This window comes from Oncorhynchus mykiss, chromosome 3, assembly GCF_013265735.2.
Source record: "Oncorhynchus mykiss isolate Arlee chromosome 3, USDA_OmykA_1.1, whole genome shotgun sequence".
NCBI lineage: Eukaryota > Metazoa > Chordata > Actinopteri > Salmoniformes > Salmonidae > Oncorhynchus > Oncorhynchus mykiss.
In genome coordinates, this window is record NC_048567.1 from 67,726,136 (window position 1) to 67,748,669 (window position 22,534).

The following is a 22,534-nucleotide window of genomic DNA, read 5'->3' on the forward strand; positions in this document are numbered from 1 at the left end:
ATAACCTTGTCAATGTTTTGAATATATTTCCTATTCATATTGTAACACATTTCATGTGTGTTTTCATGGAAAACAAGGACATTTCTAAGTGACCCCAAACTTTTGAACTGTAGTGTATATAGTGTATCACCAGAGAGGGGGGTCCCAAGTCATACAGATTCTGGCCTGTTGTTGTTTATAACTATGTTTTTCTTAAAGAAAATATATAATTTTGTCCCATCGTTCTTGTTTTTTTGTAATGAGGCCTATGTGTATGTTTCATAACCAGCATAAGGTTGTACGGGCTTTCAAAGAGGAAGCACACAGCCTATGAAAAGCTGTGAGTGGGGTGGATCATCCAAACTTACTGAATTAGTGTTTTCCAACAGTAGGAGGACATTTTTCATTTTTCAAAAACGAATGTCTCGGCTATTTCAGCAGAGGAACTTCCATTCATCAAAGGTTAGTGGTCTATTAAATTTACAGATGCAAATGTTTTGTTCTGTTCTTACTGACCAATATAAGCCTGTTAGTTTATTTTTGTGAAAAGGATTTGGCTACATTGCAAGATGTGCATAGTCTCCTTCAAAGAGTGTTGATTGCAGACCACTGAGTGAATACATATTATTGCATTCAAGATTATTTTACGTGCAGCTTAGCCTACAGTCTTACATAAACAATGAATGGGTCCTCATTTTTACAAATCACCAATTTTAAAATGTAATATAATTCCATAATTACGTTTCCCTTCTGATCCTAGCAATTAGAAGAGCAAAGCATGTTACTGAAGCGTTGCTGTGTGATTCTACTCATCATACAGAGGGATACAGAAAGTAGGTTTCCAATTGTCATAAAATGTTGAGATCATGTTTTTTGTCTCTTTTTTCTTATTGACACAAGCAAGACAATAACACCCACCAAACACACAATCCCACCATTCAACTGTAGTCAGCACAGTGTGTTTACTATGCTTTTAACTCAGTAGTTTTGAGCTTGCACAAATATCTGGGAATGTCTTGAATATCTTACTCTTGATTAAGTGTAAGAATAGAGTCAGGGCTTTTGGCTTATTATTCTAATAACATATTCACAAAGTAGTTTCAGCCTAGACTGGACCCAGATCAGTATGTGCTTTAGCCCTTTGTTTTTACAATAGCCACACTTCAGCATCAATAGGATTTCATAGTTCATAAGCACAGCTAAATACTAATAATGGTCTTGTCTGTGTGTTTAGTTATCATCTCTGTTTATTAGAGTTCATAACCATCTATTCTACAGGTATCTTCTGGAATGTTTTTTAGGCTTGTGTTTTCTCTTCAGGTACACGGGTCATTGGTGAATGCAGGACTGTGGTACAGGGGGAGGATGTGGACTTATCCTGCAGACTGATAGAGACAACTGAGGACCTCGAACAGATAACATGGCAGAAAAGTACTTGGGAAGAAACACAGAACCATAATTTTATGCTGATTTATCCCAATGGGGCTACTAAATTTATTGCACCGAATGGATTGAGTGGTAGAGTCCAGTTTATTGGGAACCCATCAGAAAACCTTGGATCTATTAGAATAACAGCTGTCAGACTGCTTGATGAAGGCACCTTCACATGTATCTTCAGTGTTTTCCCCAGTGGAGCATACACTACAGAGATACTTCTGACTGTGCTTGGTAAGAACTCTTCCTTCACTCTTTGCATCACTGTTTCTATGATTGACAGTGTGGAAAGATTAAATGTGATAATCAATACTAGAAAGGTAAGAAGTTGGTAGTTTCATAATTCAAGTGAAGCAAGAGCAGAGCCCTCATCTACAGAACCCTCATCTTCCATCTTCTCTGCGCTTAGAAAAAAAGGTTCCCAACGGGTTCTTTCCAGAGGGATACGATTAAACCTTTTAACCTTTTTTTATCCTAAGAACCTTTTTTGGAAGAAATAGTTATTTGATGATTCTGTGGCAGTCATACAATTTTGTCAGCCGGTTATTGCCATGCAAATAAAGACTGCATGTCTCACGGTAACTGACTGTTACTTAACATAATCATGTTTAACTTCTCCGGACCTCCACACATACAAGTTGCTGATGTGCGCCTTTGGAATATCTACATAAAAAATATAAATAAGTTTAATATACACCATCACAATAAATAAATGTATTATTTTAATCAGGTCTAAAGAAACATTATGATATGAAGAAAATGTATTTCAGAATAACAATTTCAGAATAACAAAATATGAGTTGGCCTACTGCGTGCTATGTGGCTATGCTCCATGCCATATGCTGTATTCTTGTTAATTTAGCTGACAAGATATTCTTTAAGTCCCGTGCCATTATTTTATTTTATATGATTTTATATTATGAAGAATGTAATTGAAGGATATTTTTCTTGAAACATGTCCTATATGCTAGATTTAGAGTTTAGTTGTGAATGATACCAACCTTAAAATGTCTTAGAAATCAAAACATATGGTGCAACATTAGGCTGTTGATGATTTGAGGGTGCACTTCCTCAGGGTGCACTGCTGTTCTCTCATCGAGTGATTTTCACTCATCAGACTATTCTCAATTTAATCTTGTTTTTACTAATGTGTAAAATACATGTCATCTGTATGCACTCGGTTAGGGAATGGAGGCCGCCAGTTTTCCCGACAGTCTGATATTCAATGATGATAGATAGGCCACTTCGGTTTCATAGTGGAGCATGTGCTTAAGAGCAGCTGAGAAATAAATACAATAACACTTATTTCACTCCACGCATTATCCACTGTTTGAGGAGTATGCTGTCGCTGCCCAACAGGTGATATTTCACCTAAACGCTGTATGCCATCGGCTCTCCAATCGTGTTCCTGCAGCTACCCAATGCTTAATTTGGGAAACCAGAATGCTGATATACATATGCATAAGCTCTAATGTGCATATGGATGTTCTGAATTAATCATCACCTTGTGAGCTCTGTCCATTTTGTTACACCGTTTCAACCTGCTGTTGAACTTCTTTCTTCAAATTGATCATCACAGTGAGGTGAGTTTTAAAAGTATGAAAAGGCTGTTTTGATGATGTGTTTGGTGTGATTTTCGATTGCACATGCACTGTTCTCAAAAGTGATTATGCATCTAATGGTTTATTATAAAGGTGCGTTTTTATGGTGAAAATTATCTTCCAAAACGTGAAACTCACCCTCAGCCTATGTATGCCAGTAGGCTATACTGGTTATAAAGCAAATGAATGTGCTTAATTTTAAGAAGTTACTTGGCCACTTTAGTTGTGATACAAACCTTATCAAAACATGTAGGTATATGGGCTAGGGTACATGAGGTGTGCGACTATGATTTGCAGTAGTGTAAAGTACATAAATAAACATACTTTAAAGAACTCCTTAATGTAGTTTTTTGGGGTAGCTGTACTTTCCTTTACTATTTATATTTTTTATAACTTTTACTTTTAATTCACTACATTCCTAAAATATCATACTTTTTACTCCATACATTTTTCCTGACAACCCAAAGTACTTTTTCTTTAAGGGGTAGATCAGCTTTAATGTTGCAGATAGATTCTAACTTCCATCAATGTAATTGTCTGCATCACTTCCAATCCCCCATATATATTTGCAAAGAATACATGGGGGATTGGAAGTGATGCAGACAATTACATTGATGGAAGTTAGAATCTATCTGCAACAGTAAAGCTGATCTACCTCTTAATATACTGTATATATATATATACACACATACATACATACATACATACATATATACATACATACATACATACACACATAGATAAATACAGATCCCATTTTTTTAAATATATTTGACTTTATTACTTTCTAATCCTACCACCCGTCCCCTAATTGGAGTAAACTAGTGAATACTATATACATTTTATGTACGCAGTCAATTTTACAATAGTTCTATTTTGTTTGTTTTTACTCCTGTCTTTCTCTACCCTCAACCTCTCACTGTTCCGTGACAGGTGCACGATAATGATCCATTCTAAATAAAAACTCATTTCTCACATATATTATTTTGTATATGAAAAGACAACACTAAATTAAGAATAGTCTGATGGGTGACAATATTAGCCTATCACTTGTGAATGATGTATTATCACTTAGGAATGAAGCCCAGGTTGTGCAGTAAGGCAAGACACAGCTTGCCTTTGTTTTGCAACTTTTTGAAATCATCAGTGATGGGAAAAGTACCAAATGGTCAGACTTGAATAAAAGTATAAATACCTTAATAGAAAGTTACTCAAGTAAAAGTGTAAGTTACCAAGTAAAATTCTACTTGAGTAAAAGTCTAAAAGTATTTGATTTTAAAAATACTTAATTATCAAAAGAAAATGTAATTGCTAAAATATACTTAAGTATGAAAAGTAAAAGTTAAAATAGAAATAATTTCTAATTTCTTATATTAAGCTAATCAGACTGCACCATATTATTGCTTTAAAAATGTACGGATAGCCACGGGCACACTCCAACAGTCAGACATGATTTACAAAAGATGCATTTGTGTTTAGTGAGTCCGCCAGAACATAGGCAGTAGGGATGATCACGTGTTATCTTGATAGTGAGTGAATTTCACAATTTTCCTGTTCTGCTGAACATTCACATGTATTGAATTGAATTGAATTTATTTTGGGTAACAGAATATAGTATTAATTAAAACGCTTGTTTCCAAAGTGGTCCTCAAAGGTAAAAACAATAACACACATAATATTAAATGTTAAGACAAACAAGCATGAATACATTCATTTATATTGACATCCTAAAAAGTGGCACTATTCCCTAACCTTAAAATTAACTCTACAAATTTCACATGAAAACAATCTATGTAAAGGGTACAAGAACAACAGAACAAATAATGCAACAAATATTGTGTTTAAACTCAAATACACTAATTGATAAAAAACATTTTTTTTTATAAATAAAAAAGGTCATCTTTGCAAAGGATATCATAGGTCACATGCATCACATGCAGCTATCAAAAACATGTGGAAATGTCCACTCTAACCAAAATTACAACCAAATAATTTCAGAAATAGCGCAGAAATTTAAGAGTAAAGTGGAAGGGGGAAAAAGTAAGGAACTTGTCTGTCTGCCCTGCATTAAAGACGAAAAATTTTGAATTGTTAAATTTAAATTATTATACAAAATTCTTGCAACCAAAAGAATGCTATTTATATGGGGGATGCAACCTTCCCAGCTCTGCAGATTTTGCTGCGAAGAGACAGAATCATTAGATATTTTGTTTTGATACTGTCCATACGTAGCTTGTTTTTGGTCACAGGTCCAGGAATGGCTGAAGAATTGCAATATTTACCTGTAGCTAACTCTGCAGATAGCACTACTGGATGATCTGAAAAGTCATAGTCAATCGATCAATAATATAATAATACTGTCAGCAAACATTGTATTTTCAATGTATAATCTGTAGAAACAATGAGAATTGAAAGGTTCAGAACTGAAACATCACAGAACAGTTGAAAAATATATGGCAAATAGAAATCCAATATGGATGGTGTTAAGAGATTGATGGGAGGGGTTGAACACAAAATAACTAATGTAAAACATACTGTGTCCGTAATACGTATATAATAAGCACACATCATTTTGGGCTCCCGAGTGGCGCAGTGATCTAAGACACTGCATCTCAGTGCAAGAGGCGTCACTGCAGTACCTGATTCGAATCCAGGCTGCATCACATCCGGCCGTGATTGGGAGTCCCATAGGGAGGTGCACTCTGGGTTTGGCTGGGGTAGGCCATCATTGTAAATAATAATTTGTTCTTAACTGACTTGCCTAGTTCAATAAAGGTTAAACTAAATATAGGTTATAAGTTAAATATACTTAAGTACAGTGGTATAAAAAGTACTCAATTGTCAAAGTAAATGCTATACATCATATTCCTTACTTTTAGCAAACCAGAGGGCACAGTCTTCTTCTTATTTTTAATTAGGGACAGACAGGTGCACACTCAGACGTAATTTACAAACACGTTAGTTGTGTTTCGTGAGTCTGCCAGATCAGAGGCAGTAGGGATGACAAAGCGTTATATTGATAGGTGCCATAATTCTGTCCTGTGTGAGCATTTTAAATGTAAGGAGTACCTTTAGCTGCCAGGAAAAATGTTTTTTATGGAGTAAAATGTACATTATTTTCTTTAGGAAGGTAGTGGAGTAAAGGTAATACTTGTATTATTAAGTACTTTACACCATTGGTCTAGCCTATAGAAAGCTGATGGGATACCTCCTCCCATTTTTAATAGAAGCCATCAAAACTATTTTCTCATGCAATTGCATAGCCTATAGAAATGTGTTTGAATAGATTTTCAATTACCTTTGCAATGATGTCAGAGTGATTAGATGGACAATAGTGTGCAGAGTACCAAGCAGTAAGCACGTTTGGTAGGCTACTAATGACCATCAGCAGCATCAGAGCTTGGAGAAGACTAAACACCCAAAAACCATGCCCATCATTATCATATTTCCCAGCATGCTCTATTGCAGATAGATTTGTTTGTTTCAATATCTGTGTTTTTGTATCTGAATTGATTAGTTGATTAACCTTATGCTACACGGAAAAAAAATGACAATATTTGTCTCAATTTTTCAGATCTTTTAATAGTTGGACTTATAGTGCCCGTTACTGAGACAGTAGTTCCAGTTTAGATTATTTAGGTAGATATTTTATCAAATTTGCCTGACCTGGCAGTCTTTCTAAAATGCATGTTGTAGGTGATTAAAAGTTCCAATTGTTGGATATCTTCATTCTGGTTGAGGAAGACACTTAACCCTAATTTGCTCCAGCTGTGCTGTACTACTATGGCTGACCCTGAAAAACAACAAATCTCACTGCAATTATCCGGTGTATGTGACAATAAAACATTTTAAAATAGATTGTATTATTTATAGAGGGTTCTTGGCAGAACCATTTAAAGGGGGATCTAAAGAAGAACCCATAGATATCCAATTCTAATTCGTAATTCTATGGAAGAACCCTACGTAGAGGGTTCTAGGTAGACCAAAAAAGGGATCCCATATGGGGACAACTAAACAACTCTATGTGGTTGTACGTAGCACATTGCTTTCTGAGAGTGTATCCTCTTACTCAAGCTGTAAACCAGGAGAGTACAGGCATTAATAGTTTCCCTAATGGTGGAACAGATGTTGGAATATAGAGAATACACCATTATATCCTGCATTCCTTAACAGTATAATCACTGGGCTGTGAATGCTTTTCAGTGGAACTGCTGAAGCTGAAAAACAGATTTTGGGATGTGTGTGAAACTTAATCCCTCAGGTGCAGGTAACTCTCATCAAGGTGAGCTGAAACCTGTTAAAACTGTATTTGCCTAAACCTACAATACAGTAAATGTGTAGCTATTAATGATGTATATTGCAATTGACCAGATAGAGAACATGAAATGGTTTATTTAAAGTTTGTTGGACATATAACATGAGCATTTCATGTGATGTGAGGTCTGTTTTGGTAGTTTTTCCATGTATAGTTCAACATTTACAATGAGTTACTTGTTCATGTTTTCTGTTCTCTGTTCTTTTCTGTTCTCTGTTGGTTTGTGTTCTGGTCATAGTTCCTCCAGTAGTGAGTGTGACAGTTGATGTTCCTCCTGTCACTGGGGAAAATGAGGTTGTCTTGGCAACCTGTGTGGCTGCTGGTGCCAAGCCACAGGCAGAAGTGACATGGAAGACGGGTGCATTTGGCAGTTTGTTGAGGACAGTGACTAACTTCACACAGCACACCAATGGAACCACCACAGTACTCAGCCACCTGCTAGGGTTGCCAACCAGAGCAGCCAATCAGCAGCAGGTCCAGTGTGTGGTCAACCAGTCTGCCCTGGCAACAGAAAGGAGCTACAACTACACCATAGATATCCACTGTAAGTATATACTCCACTACTACTGCCCTACCCTATAGACAGTATATTCTACTACCACTGTCCTACACCATATACATCTAACGTAAGTATATATTATACTAGCACTCTCCTTCACTATAGACATCCACTGTAAATATATATTTGACTATCACTGTCATAGACCATAGACATCCACTGTATGTATAGAGTGTCACTGTCTTCACTGGCTGTAGCCTAGTAGCCCCTCTAACCAGTCCCTGTCTGTCTATACATTCTTAGAAAATAAGGTGCTATCCTAGAACCAAAAATGTTTTTTTTTGTCTGTCAAAATAGGAGAACCCTTTGAATAACCCCCTATTAGTTCCAGGTAGAACCCTTTTTGGTTCCAGGTCGAAACCTTTTGGGTTCCATGTAAAACCCTTTCAACCGAGGAAAGCCTTTGATCTAGCCCCGTAACAACTGTTATTTTCTTTAGCTTAAACATAGTTCTGAGGCACAGAGTGGTATGGACCTTTACAAGGCTTTCATTGTACCGTACTGAAAGATAATGGTGGCAGATGACCTGAGGGAAGTAACATCATAAACATGTGGAATGGACTCATATGCTGTGAGTCCATTCCACAGTGCTCTCTCTCTCTCTCTCTCTCTCTCTCTCTCTCTCTCTCTCTCTCTCTCTCTCTCATATATAGATCCACCTCAGACTGTGAACATCACACTTAGTGAGGCCTCTAAAACCACAGTCTTCCTATGTGTAGCAGATGGCAACCCACAACCCAGCTACACCTGGAGCAGGTACTCACTGCTAAACTAGTTCAAACCAGTTTAAATGTAATTGTTATCTGCACTTGTTAAGACATGATATCTAAATTAGCTAAAGGACAGTTGTTGAATTATGCTGGCAGTCAAATCATGCCTTTGTCTTTAACACACACACGCACGCACACATGCACACACACAGTCACACACATATACTCAGCCCCTCTCCTCCTCTCTCTCTCCTCCTCAGAGTGGTCCAGCCATGGCCTGAGTCTTCAGTGAAAGCTGAGGGAGACTTACTGCAATTCCTCAGTCTCAGCTCTGAGCTGAATGGTCTTTATGTCTGTGAGACCTCCAACCCCTACGGACGGGCAACTGGCTCCCTCTATGTACACACATCCTCTGGTGAGATGCACCTGAGACACACACACACACACACACACACACACACACACACACACACACACACACACACACACACACACACACAAACACACTATTCATACTAGTTGCTTATAATTGATTGATTGCCTGATTTATTGAATACTTTATTGTCCCATAGGGAAATGTGTCTGATAAATATACAGGCTTTCCTGGTATACACATAAAACACATACATGAGGTTGAGAAATATGTAGCATGGATAACAAAGTTGAGCAAGATGCTCACTTATCTTTCACTGCATGTGTTAGTATTAGACTTATGGCCTCATTATCCTTTCTATTGGAAGTTACTGTATAACCACTAACTAAGATGGTCATGATACACTTATCTCTTACTGCATGTGTACATGTCTTATAACCTGGTATTATCTCGTTGCTTTCTGCAGGAAGCGTTTGCATCAGAGCCATTGTGGTTGCTAGGGAAACAAGATTACATGTCATTGTAAATGAAGACTGTTTGTTATATTAATTGTATCCCCTCTCTCCTCACAGAGACCTCTGCTGCCTGTTGGGTTCTACTTGTTGTCAGTCTGATTGTTGCTGCGGCTGCACTCATATGGTACCGGTGCAAATACGAACAGTTTCCTTGGTAATATCAACTACTGTAATATCATGAACAGAATTTTCCATTATGAATTTGTTATTTTTTTTAAATTTGATGATCATATATTTTTTTGGATCAAATTCAGATTATATTTTTTTCTTGACGATATTCCAGGAGTCCAATCATTGCCAATCAACAGTTCCAGGCACCACCACAGGTATGTGACTATGTTAAAGTCCACCATTGTTGCGTGATTAATCTCATCTCATCAGCCACTTTTTGCTATGCAATAATAATGTTATAATGTCTGATGACAAGGTTGAGGAAGATGAACCTGGGACGTCTGGGTTCTAACACTCCAAACCAGGAAGGTGGATAAGGGAGAAGTAACGTGATGTAAGGAACACACATTATTTGTATTATTATTTTGTATTTTTAACATGATTTATATCTTGTTTGAGGTATTGTCATTTCATGAGGTATGATTATTGTGCTTTTTTAAAGAAATCACCGGACAGGCTGAGGACAGATGCCAGAAGAATCGCAGACATGCACTATGTGGGGGAAGTTCCAGTCTGCACATTCTCCAACGCTACAGCCATTTGCAAAGAACAGGCACGTTCTCCAACTTTAAAATATATATTCAACCTTTATTTAACTAGGCAAGTCACTTAAGGACAAATTCTTATTTACAATGACGGCCTACACCGGACAAACTCGGACAACGCTGGGCCAATTGTGCAACGCACTATGGGACTCCCAATCACAGCCAGTTGTGATACAGTCTGGATTTAAAACAGGTTATCTGTAGTGACCTCTCTAGCACTGAGATGCAGTGTCTTAGACCACTGCGCCACTTGAGAGCCTAATGAACAGGGACCCTATGCAGTATTCTCTGTGACATTAGAAACCTCAGCTAGGCCCCTCCACCACAGCTTTAAATAGTGCTGGTCCTCTTTTCCGTTTTTTGTTCCCCTCTCATGAACTCTGACTTGCCGTGGTGGAGGGGCATTGTTGCTTCAGCGGCAACAATAACTCGCCTGTATGTATTTATATATGAATGGTGCATGTTGAAGCAAACTATTGGGAGGCCAGGGACAGTGGGGCAAAAAAGTATTTAGTCAGCCACCAATTATGCAAGTTCTCCCACTTAAAAAGATGAGAGACCCCTGTAATTTTCATCATAGCTACATTTCAACTATGACAGACAAAATGAGAAAAAAAATCCAGAAAATCACATTGTAGGATTTTTTATGAATTTATTTGCAAATTATGGTGGAAAATAAGTATTTGGTCAATAACAAAAGTTTTTCTCAATACTTTTCTATATATCCTTTGTTGGCAATGACAGAGGTCAAACATTTTCTGTAAGTCTTCACAAGGTTTTCACACACTGTTGCTGGTATTTTGGCCCATTCCTCCATGCAGATCTCCTCTAGAGCAGTGATGTTTTGGGGCTGTTGCTGGGCAACACGGACTTTCAACTCCCTCCAAAGATTTTCTATGGGGTTGAGAGCTGGAGAATGGCTAGGCCACTCCAGGACCTTGAAATGCTTCTTACGAAGCCACTCCTTCGTTGCCCGGGCGGTGTGTTTGGGATCATTGTCATGCTGAAAGACCCAGCCACATTTCATCTTCAATGCCCTTGCTGATAGAAGGAGGTTTTCACTCAAAATCTCACGATACATGGCCCCATTCATCTTTCCTTTACACGGATCAGTCGTCCTGGTCCCTTTGCAGAAAAACAGCCCCAAAGCATGATGTTTCCACCCCCATGCTTCACAGTAGGTATGGTGTTCTTTGGATGCAACTCAGCATTCTTTGTCCTCCAAACACGACGATTTGAGTTTTTACCGAAAAGTTCTATTTTGGTTTCATCTGACCATATGACATTCTCCCAATCTTCTTCTGGATCATCCAAATGCTCTCTAGCAAACTTCAGACGGGCCTGGACATGTTCTGGCTTAAGCAGGGGGACACGTCTGGCACTGCAGGATTTGAGTCCCTGGCGGCATAGTGTGTTACTGATGGTAGGCTTTGTTACTTTGGTCCCAGCTCTCTGCAGGTCATTCACTAGGTCCCCCTGTGTGGTTCTGGGATTTTTGCTCACCGTTCTTGTGATAATTTTGACCCCACTGGGTGAGATCTTGCGTGGAGCCCCAGATCGAGGGAGATCATCAGTGGTCTTGTATGTCCTCCATTTCCTAATAATTGCTCCCCCAGTTGATTTCTTCAAACCAAGCTGCTTACCTATTGCAGATTCAGTCTTCCCAGCCTGGTGCAGGTCTACAATTTTGTTTCTGGTGTCCTTTGACAGCTCTTTGGTCTTGGCCATAGTGGAGTTTGGAGTGTGACTGTTTGAGGTTGTGGACAGGTGTCTTTTATACTGATAACAAGTTCAAACAGGTGCCATTAATACAGGTAACGAGTGGAGTACAGAGGAGCCTCTTAAAGAAGAAGTTACAGGTCTGTGAGAGCCAGAAATCTTGCTTGTTTGTAGGTGACCAAATACTTATTTCCCACCATAATTTGCAAATAAATTCATAAAAAATCCAACAATGTGATTTTCTGGATTTGTTTTTTCTCATTTTGTCTGTCATAGTTGAAGTGATGAATGAAAATGATGAGAATTACAGGCCTCTCTCATCTTTTTAAGTGGGAGAACTTGCACAATTGGTGGCTGACTAAATACTTTTTTGCCCCATGGTATGTATGGTGAAGCCAACTTACGGGAGGTCAAGTATAATCTAAATAACATGTACAAATATAAAATCTTGTCAGTAATGACCATCAAAACTCTGGCTGGTGGTGGTACTCTTTAGAACAGGAGTACAGCCTACCTGGTTGGCATGAAAATGAACCACAGAAAAAGCGTCCCCCATTCGCTATTTAAGCGCATAGATGACATGTTATTTTATTCCCCTGCCCCTGTTTCAAGACAGGTGCATGATAATGGTCCATTCCAAATCAAAACAAGTTTCATGTTTGGGAAAGATCATTTTCATCCTAAAAATGCAACTTTATAATAAAAGCAATACATGCATAATCACATTTGCTGTTGATAATGGTGTTTCCCGCTAACTGAACATCTGCGCTTGTAGCCTAATACCGTGTACAGATTGCGTTGCTTATAATGTAAAGAAATAGCCTAATAGTTTATCAACATTTTAAGTTAAACGTTCTGACCTGTTGCGTCAACCTCATTGCGTGTGGTTAGTGGTTCTATTATCGCATCCCACAACTGTCCCAGACTAAGTTTGGAATATTTAAGTCTCACACAGACAAAATAGGTCAACTGTTGTACTATGGGGGGTAGTAGATTGACAAGGGCTAGTGCTTCTGCTGTTCGTTTGGCCTACTCATCTTGTTGGCTGCCATAAAGTACATATGGACCGTTCTTCCAATATCTTCAATATGCACCTCGGAATTGGATAAGGACTCGCGCAGATGTGTCCCCAATGTCTTCATTTACAGCCTGTGAGAAAGACCCGATCACGTGACGGGCATTGACTAATAAGAATTGAGCTATTTGAGAGATCTACTTGAGTGAGAGGTGCTTTGGAGCATGCAGCATGCAGGGAGAATTTAATTACAATTATTATATTTAGCCTAAGGGCACAATGGCCAATGGCCGCAAAAGGCCTAGATTTTTTTCGAGGGCATTACGGCCACACAAAGGGGATGCGATCGGGACATTTTTGGCATTATCAAGTGCTTGACAAATTGTGAATGAGTGACTGAGGAAGTGTGTACAGCCTGCACAGTAAAACAAAGCAGAGCTCGTGCCTTTCATGCGACTTAAAAAAATTATAATAATTGGAGTCGCATCATGCCGTCTTGGAATGTATTAAAAATGATAACATATATCCAAACGCTTCAATCATAACTACAGTGACATAAATAACTCTAAATTAAGCGTTTAGGAGTACCTGTTTCATTGTGAACCGCTCAACATAGAATAGTCGCATGTGCGCACTCTCAAATCGTTTCCATTTTATTCAGGTTTGTTCGATTCTATTCTTCATACTATAAAATACTATAAAATAATGCCAAGAAATTCTACGCAAATCTTGTCTGCTAAATGAACTATATTAGCCCACAGCTTTATGGCCAGATCAGGACCTAACATCTGATAAACTGTTAAACCCTATGCTATTTGTTGTTTTAGCCTAGCGTTAGTGTAACATGGCATTTTGTCCACCAGTAGTTAGTTACTGTAGGTAGTTAGAATGCAGGTATTTTCACTACATTAGTAGTTAGAATGCAGGTCTTTTCACTACATTACTAGTTACAATGCAGATATTTTCACTAACTTAATAGTTAGAATGCAGGTTAGAAAGAGACTGTTAAGTCATGCCTTGATCAATGTTTACTCAAGGCCTTGCAAGGTATGTTAGTGCGCTGTAAAGTCCTTGTATTGACTAATTGTTGCCCACACACATTGACTCTGCACCGGTACTCCCTATATATAGTCTCGCTACTGTTATTTTACTGCTGCTCTTTAATTATTTGTTATTCAAATTTTTTACTTATCTATTTTTTTACTTTACTTTTAACTTATTTTTTAAACTGCATTGTTGGTTAAGGGATTGCACATTCGGCCCATGTGACAAATAACATTTGATTTCAGCCTTCAGAACTTGGAACACACAGGAACAAGCTGTTGCTTGTGGGTTCTTTGTGGCTGTCTGCTTGATTGATGGAGCAACTATGCTCTTACAGACCAACTTTTTTTTTTTACCTTTATTTAACTAGGCAAGTCAGTTAAGAACAAATTCTAATTTTCAATGACGGCCTAGAAACAGTGGGTTAACTGCCTGTTCAGGGGCAGAACAACAGATTTGTACCTTGTCAGGTTGCAACACAGCTGGTTACTAGTCCAACGCTCTAACCACTAGGCTACCCTGCCACCCCAACATAGACCACCATCAACTGTCTTAGCCTCAACTTCCTCCCAACCCCATCTTCAAAAAAAACGTTAATTCTTATCAAGTTAAAGCATTCCTAAAGGTTAACCTAGTGTGCACTTCTGCCTTTTAATCAACAAGAAGAGACTTGTCTGTTGGTTTATGGGTGGTAGTGGCAGTGGTTGGTGTGTGTGTACATTACTAGTGTACATTTCTTTGTGTTGGTTTTATTCAAACATATTGATTGTTTGGATGCTTATTAAACCTACGCTATACTGAGTGGGACGCGCATTTCGTTCTTCAGTGAAATAAAAAATTATTCAATATCTGTAGTAACCAGGCACTGTAGCAAACAGTAGCTGTTAGACCACTCTAGGGGAAGGAAGTCAGTGAAAACCACAGTTTGGAGACAAATAATGACAGTTAGAATGGCTGTTAGATGGTCAGCAGTTGTTTCCATCCTGAGAATATATTTTTTACTACACTTTAGTTTCAGTGCTTTTGATCACTATTCATAATCATGCAAAAGTTTGATTCTGTTATGGTGACCTAGTATTATTTATTATTATCATTATTATAGTTTTTTAAATTATATATTATTATCATTATTATGATTATTAATATATATTTTTTAGTATTGTATTATTATCATTATTATTATTAGTAGTATTAATATGAATATTGTATTATTATTATTATATGTTTACGTTTTGTGTGCAGTAATACTATTTTTATTTAACCTTTATTTAACCAGGATGTCTCATTGAGGCCAGAAAAGGGAGACCTGGCCAGAACGTCAGCAGTAAATATAAAAACCCCACATAGAATTCAACAATTTCAGTGCAAACACAGCAAAAACATGACATCCTCACATGACTCCCCGAAGATGGGGAATTTCCCTTAGGGATGAGTAACCGGTTACAGAGTGGTAATACAGAGAGAGTGATGATAAGCAAAACAGAAAACAGTAAAAAGAACTATCAAGACAAAGAGATATCAGATATCGGATATTGAAGCTGTCCTCTTTCTCTCAAAGATGTCACTGTGTACAAGCCTCTGCCCTCTACACCAGATTCAGAACTGAATGATAGTAGCTAAGCCTCCAGCCAGGTTCCTAACTTGATTATTATGCTGTTACTCTGAGAACTGGACCCATGTAGTCTAATATGGACTAGTGACTGTGATGGAAAGTCCCGTGATGTAATCACTATGGTAAAGGCAGAGATCAGTAGATCATGGGAGTGCCTCAACCTCACTCACATGGTTTTATTTCTGTGAAGAATTCAGCTGTGTCTCTCTGCTCACTACTTTCTTTGTAAACAAATGAGAGAGAAGGCAAGAGCAGTTGTACTGCTGTAAATACTGTAAATAATAATAACAATTTATGTTTTTATGAACTGGTGATCTATTTATCAAGTGCAGGAAATTATAAAATTTTGTATTCGGACGTGTATTCAAAAACAGAGTTTATTTAACAGTTTGACACATGCACAAACTCTTTCCCAGGCCTCTCTACCACTTCGTATTTCTCCCATCATTATGCAATGTGCATGTTTCTCTATATGTGTACACATTACTATAGTTGTCCTTCACTCATGTTGTTATTCATAATAGACATGATTTTTAAGAGGACATTTTATTGTTGCTGTTATTATATAGATCTAGTTCCTACCAGAACTTCTTGTTGCTTTATGTCTATTTCAGGGCCTGGACACATATTAACTGGGTGGATACATTATTTCAATGTTGTTCTGAATGGAAAAATAAAGCAGGGAGGCCACTGCTATCTAGAAACAACGTGTGGCTTTCTGAGATATATTGCATTTGACCCATAGATAAAATCCCATTGGCTTGTTGTTTTTCTGTAAACAAGCCTTAGATTTCCATCTTCCATGCAAATCCTAGCCCACAACAGGCTCGCCAGCACTTAACCCTAAGCACCACCTTCTGGCTATAGAGTGCAGAGGTGTATCTGTCTCTCATGCTCTGGTACAAATTACGTCCATATATTTCCATCACAGCACTGTTGTTATCAGGTGGTCAATGCCTGAAATAGAAATGCTGTACATTCTCTTGTCCAAACCTCAACCCCCCTATGTTCTCCTCCTGTTTTCTCTGCCTCCTTTTCTCTGTGTTGTGGGTCCATATTAACAGTGTTGTGCAGCATCCGTTGCTAGACAGTTTTCATAAACCATTGCTTTCCTGCTGTACCTAAGAAAACAACCAAAGTAAATTACATTATGGAGAGATGGAAAACAAAGAGCAGACTGGGAGAAGACTGGGGAATTAATTTGGTTCAACATTGGTGTCGGTTTGCCGCAGGCTGATTTTTTAAATATTTGTTTATTTATTTAACCTTTATTTAACCAGGTAGGCCAGCTGAGAACAAGTTCTCATTTACAACTGCGACCTGGCCGAGTTAAAGCAAAGCAGTGCGACACAAACAACAACACAGAGTTACACATGGAATAAACAAACATGCAGTCAATAATACAAAATAAAAAGTCTATATACAGTGTGTAGTGCGAAAAATTACAATATAGCAATAAAACACTGGAGGGATAGATGTGCAGAAGATGAGCATGCAAGTAGAGATACTGGGGTGCAAAGGAGCAAAATAAATACAAAAATAAATAACAGTATGGGGATGAGGTACTTGGTGGACTATTTACAGATGGGCTATGTACAGGTGCAATAGTCTATGAGCTGCTATTACAGCAGGTGCTTAAAACTAGTGAGGGAGATATGAGTCTCCAGCTTCAGTGATTTTTGCAGTTCGTTCCAGTCGTTGGCAACAGAGAACTGGAAGGAAAGGCAGCCGAAGGAAGAATTTGCTTTGGGGGTGACCAGTGAAATATACCTGCTGAAGCGCGTGCTATGGTGACCAGTGAGCTGAGATAAGGCGGGGCTTTACCTAGAAAAGACTTATAGATGACCTGGAGCCAGTGGGTTTGACGACAAATATGAAGCGTGCGCCAGCCAACGAGAGCATACAGGTCGCAGTGGTGGGTAGTATATGGTACTTTGGTGACAAAACGGATGGCACTGTGATAGACTGGATCCAATTTGCTGAGTAGAGTGTTGGAGGCTATTTGTAAATGACATTGTCGAAGTCAAGGATCGGTAGAATAGTCAGTTTTACGAGGGTATGTTGGCAGCATGAGTGAAGGAGGCTTTGTTGCAAAATAGGAAGCCAATTCTAGATTTGATTTTGGATTGGAGATGCTTAATGTGAGTCTGGAAGGAGAGTTTACAGTCTAACCAGACACCTAGGTATTTGTAGTTGTCCACATATTCTGAGTCAGAACCGTCCAGAGTAGTGATGCTGGACGGGCAGGCAGATGTGGGTAGCGATCGGTTGAAGAGCATGCATTTAGTTTTACTTGCATTTAAGAGCAGTTGAAGGCCACGGAAGAAGAGTTGTATGGCATTGAAGCTCGTCTGGAGGTTTGTTAACACAGTGTCCAAAGAAAGGACAGAAGTATACATAATGGTGTGGTCTGCGTAGAGATGGATCAGAGACTCACCAGCAGCGAGAGCGGCATCATTGATGTATATAGAGAAGAGAGTCGGCCCGAGAATTGAACCCTGTGGCACCCCCATAGAGAGTGCAAGGGGTCCGAACAAAAGGCCCTCCGATTTGACACACTGAACTCTATCAGAGTAGTATTTGGTGAACCAGGCACTGCAATCATTTGAGAAACCAAGGCTGTTGAGTCTGCCAATAAGAAGGTGGTTGGCCAGGTCGATGAATACGGCTGCACAGTAATGTCTCTTATCGATGGCGGTTATGATATCATTTAGGACCTTGAGCGTGGCCAGCTCCGAAACCAGATTGCATAGCGGCGAAGGTATGGTGGGATTCGAAATGGTCGGTGATCTGTTTGTTAACTTGGCCTTCGAAGACCGTAGACAGGCACTGTAGGATAGACATCATATATATTGAAATGCCACACCTGACAAACGAAGACCTACAGATGCCTGTGCCAACCATTACACAGTAAAAGGTAATGACATGTAAAATATTTTCCCTGTGTGCTGTTTCCTTGGCGTTTGTGGGGAATCTTGCTTGTTTCAGTGATCCTGAAAGCTATACAGGCTGGGTTTTGGCCCGAGGCAGGTTCAACCATGCCAGGTTCCAGGTGAGAGGCTAGACTAAACACAACACCTGGTCATCCAGGTTGGGGGTTGGGTGTGCGGCTAACAACCCCACCCTGTAAAAACACACATTGCTACAGAAACTAAAACAACTTTGAAAACGAAAGCAACAAGGGACCCAACAGGAAACTCCAGTCAATCCATCGGCACTATGACGTCTTCAGATGAAATCCCTACCCGGGAAATCAGGAGCTCGATGAGGAGTTTTCTACGGATCATAACGACAGTCCATCTTGGAGCATGGAACCTCCGCACCATGTTTGAAACTTCAAACTCAGCTCAATATATATCAGAGAGATGGACAGGTACAATGTGGACATCCTGTATTAAAGCGAAAGCAAGTGGACTGGTTCTGGACACAAGGTGACAAGTGATGGCTCAACAAATACTATTTTCAGGAAAGGATGATTCCCACTCTAGTGGTGTATCCCTCATTATCAGTAGAACAACTGCCAAATCACTCTTGGAATGGGAACCCATCATTGAGCAGAATTTCACTCCATGTACTGCAAGTTCACCATCCTGCAATGCTATGCTCCCACCAACGAGGCAGTGGAGGTGGACAAGCATGACTGGTGTGAGCAGCTACAAAAAGCAGTATCCAAGGTCCCACAACGTGACGTGATCATGATAACGGGAGGTTTGAATGCAAAGGTTGGAGCCGATAACACAGACTGTGAACAGACTATGTGGCAACATGGCTGTGGTACCATCAATAACAACGGTGAAATGCTTGTGGACTTCTGCCTCAATAACAGCTGTGTGATTGGTGGAACACTCTTCCCTCACAAACACATCCGTAAGATAACATGGAGATCCCCAGATGGTCACACCATCAACCAAATCAACCACATCATTATCAACAAGAAATGGCAAAGGTCTCTGCAGTGTGTCAAGGTCCACCGTGGAGCAACAGCGACCACAACCTGCAAACAGCCCAGGTTAGGCTGAAGCTGTGAGCCACACACACACCATACAATAAGGGCAGAAAGTCTTTGACATCAACACGCTCACATCTCCTGAAATAAAAAAAAGATTTTAGCATCGAGCTAGGAAATCGCTTCAGTCCATTAGCCAATGCAGAGGAAGAAGACCAGGGCACAGCTGAAACTACGTGGAATAACATCAAGAATAATACACAGAAACACAAATGAAAGTTATAGGCTTTGGAAAGAAGAAGGGTAAGAAGTGGTTTTAACACATGATACACGGAAGAACATAGATGAGAGAAGGTTGGCCATAGATAAGCTGCTGAGTGCAAAATCACCCTGGCAAAATCACCCCTGATAGCACAGGAACAATATAAGACCAAGGACAAAGAGGTAAAAAACAACGCTCAAAGGGATAAGACCCACCATCCTCGGATATGACAGATGGCATTGACACCGGCCCACCAGTTGAAGCAGAGGTCCAAGCAGCATTCAAGGCTATGGAGAGTGGCAAAACACCAGGGATTGACTCTCTGCAGACTGAGCTACTTAAAACTGATATCGACACAGCTACCAAGGTGCTGACTGATCTCTTTCGCAAGATCTGGGAGCAAGATGTCATACCACAAAACTAGAGTAAAAGCCTTATCGTCAAACTGCCAAAGAAAGAAAACCTCAGCGAATGTGACAACTGGTGAGGGGTAACACTCCTCTCCATCCCTAGAAAAATCTTCTTCAGGATACTCCTCAAAAAGACTGACACTGCTGTCGATTACAAACTAATACAAGAATAAGCAGGTTTATGCAAAGGAAGAGGATGCATCGACCAGATCGTTGCCCTGTGCAACTTCGTCGAGATTTGCCTAGAGTGACATGCACCCCTCTACATCAACTTTATTGATTTCAAGTAGGCATTCAATCGTGTTCACCATGAGAGCTTATGGAGGATTCTTGGAGCCTACAGAATGCCAACCAAGATTGTCAACCTCATTGGGAAGTTCTATGAAGACTTTGAATGTAGCATTATCCTTGATAGTCCTCTTAGAGTCAGTTAATAAGTCTGGTGTCAGACAAGGCTGCATTGTCTCTCCAATCCTTTTTCTTGTTACAATCGACTTGGTAATGCGTCGAACATATGACCATGTCCGGTGGAGATTTTTATGAATTGTTCAGCAGTGGGGGTGGAAACTTATGGCTTGGGGGTGGAAACTGTTGAGGAGCCTTTTGGTCCTAGACTTGGCACTCCGGTACAGCTTGCCGTGCGGTAGCAGAGAAAACAGTCTATAACTTGGGTGACTGGTGTCTCTGACAATTTTGTGGGCTTTCCTCTCATCTCTTATTATATTGGTCATGGATTGCAGGAAGCTTGGCCCCAGTTTTGTACTGGGCTATTTGCACTTCCCTCTGTAGCCCCTTACGATCAGATGCCGAGCAGTTGCCATACCAGGGGAGATGCCACCGGTCAGGATGCTCTCGATGGTGCAGCTGTAGAACCTTTTGAGGATCTGGGGGCCTTGCCAAATTTTTTCAGTCTCCTGAGGGGGAAAAGTTTTTGTCGTGCCCTCTTCACGACTGTCTTGGTATGTTTGGACCATGATAGTTCGTTGGTGATGTGGACACCAAGGAACTTGAAACTCCATGTGCTGAGGAGGCTTCCAGAAAGGATCCCCAAAGTTGCCCTCAGATAGACACCAACTGGAAGCTCAAACAAGGCAGGCTCATTGGTTAGTATAAACAATACAAAATATATATATAATATCTATTGTATATATGTTCTGTTGGGTCATCCATGACCTGGGCCCAGGGACTTCAGCCATAATCCGCCCCTGCACACACTGTTATCCACCTCAATGGACTCACCTTAATAACCATTGCAACTGCATCCCCAAAAGGAGGTAGGAAATAAGGATGTGTATTCAGCAGTACTTATGAGCATTTATCTGCACTTCTTTCCATTCATCTACACTGATATGAGACAATACCGTAGGACAGGGGTAAGAACACTCCCATTTGGCATATTGCATTTATCTGTCATGTGTTCTTAGACCAAAGCAGAAGAATGTGAGAGGAAGCTACATAAAACCACTGAAATGGACCCCAGATCCTAGAATATTTGATCATCCCACATATGCTCTCTCTAATTCTCTCTTTCTTTCTCTCTCTCGGAGGACCTGAGCCCTAGGACCATGCCCCAGGAATACCTGACATGATGACTCCTTGCTGTCCCCAGTCCACCTGACTGTGCTGCTGCTCCAGTTTCAACTATTCTGCCTTATTATTATTCGACCATGCTGGTCATTTATGAACATTTGAACATCTTGACCATGTTTTGTTATAATCTCCACCCGGCACAGCCAGAAGAGGACTGGCCACCCCACATAGCCTGGTTCCTCTCTAGGTTTCTTCCTAGGTTTTGGCCTTTCTAGGGAGTTTTTCCTAGCCACCGTGCTTCTTCACCTGCATTGCTTGCTGTTTGGGGTTTTAGGCTGGGTTTCTGTACAGCACTTTGAGATATCAGCTGATGTACGAAGGGCTATATAAAATAAATTTGATTGATTGATTTGATTGATCCTAACCTGTGAGATAAGGACCTCTAGTGGACTCAATGTGAACTACATGGTGGTGTCGCACAGCAGTGGGACCCGTAGGTACGCAGGGGGTCCTGTAAATATTTTTGTTCAATGTTTTTATGAATATTGCTACATATAGACATACCTACAGTAGAAAGAGGAGAAAACATGTATTCTAATGATGTGAATATCTGGCATTACATTGCCTTACATTGCCTTCATAAAGTATTTATACCCCTTGACTTATTCAACATTTTGTTGTGTCACAGCCTGAATTCAAAATGGATTAAATCAAAAGAAATTCTCAACCATCTACATACAATACCCATAATTACAAAGGAAAACATCTGAAAAATGTTTAGAAAATGAAATAAA

General features: G+C 39.6%; 1 protein-coding gene across 1 annotated transcript; it reads left to right on the forward strand.

Annotated features, from left to right (window-relative positions):
* Nucleotides 1–757: 757 nt before the first annotated feature.
* Nucleotides 758–7,911, forward strand: LOC118936465 (nectin-3-like). The gene is made up of 3 exons (XM_036965127.1): nt 758–812; nt 1,300–1,647; nt 7,568–7,911. Exons 1-3 carry the CDS (start codon nt 758–760, stop codon nt 7,909–7,911), a joined length of 747 nt encoding a protein of 248 aa, XP_036821022.1.
* Nucleotides 7,912–22,534: the final 14,623 nt, after the last annotated feature.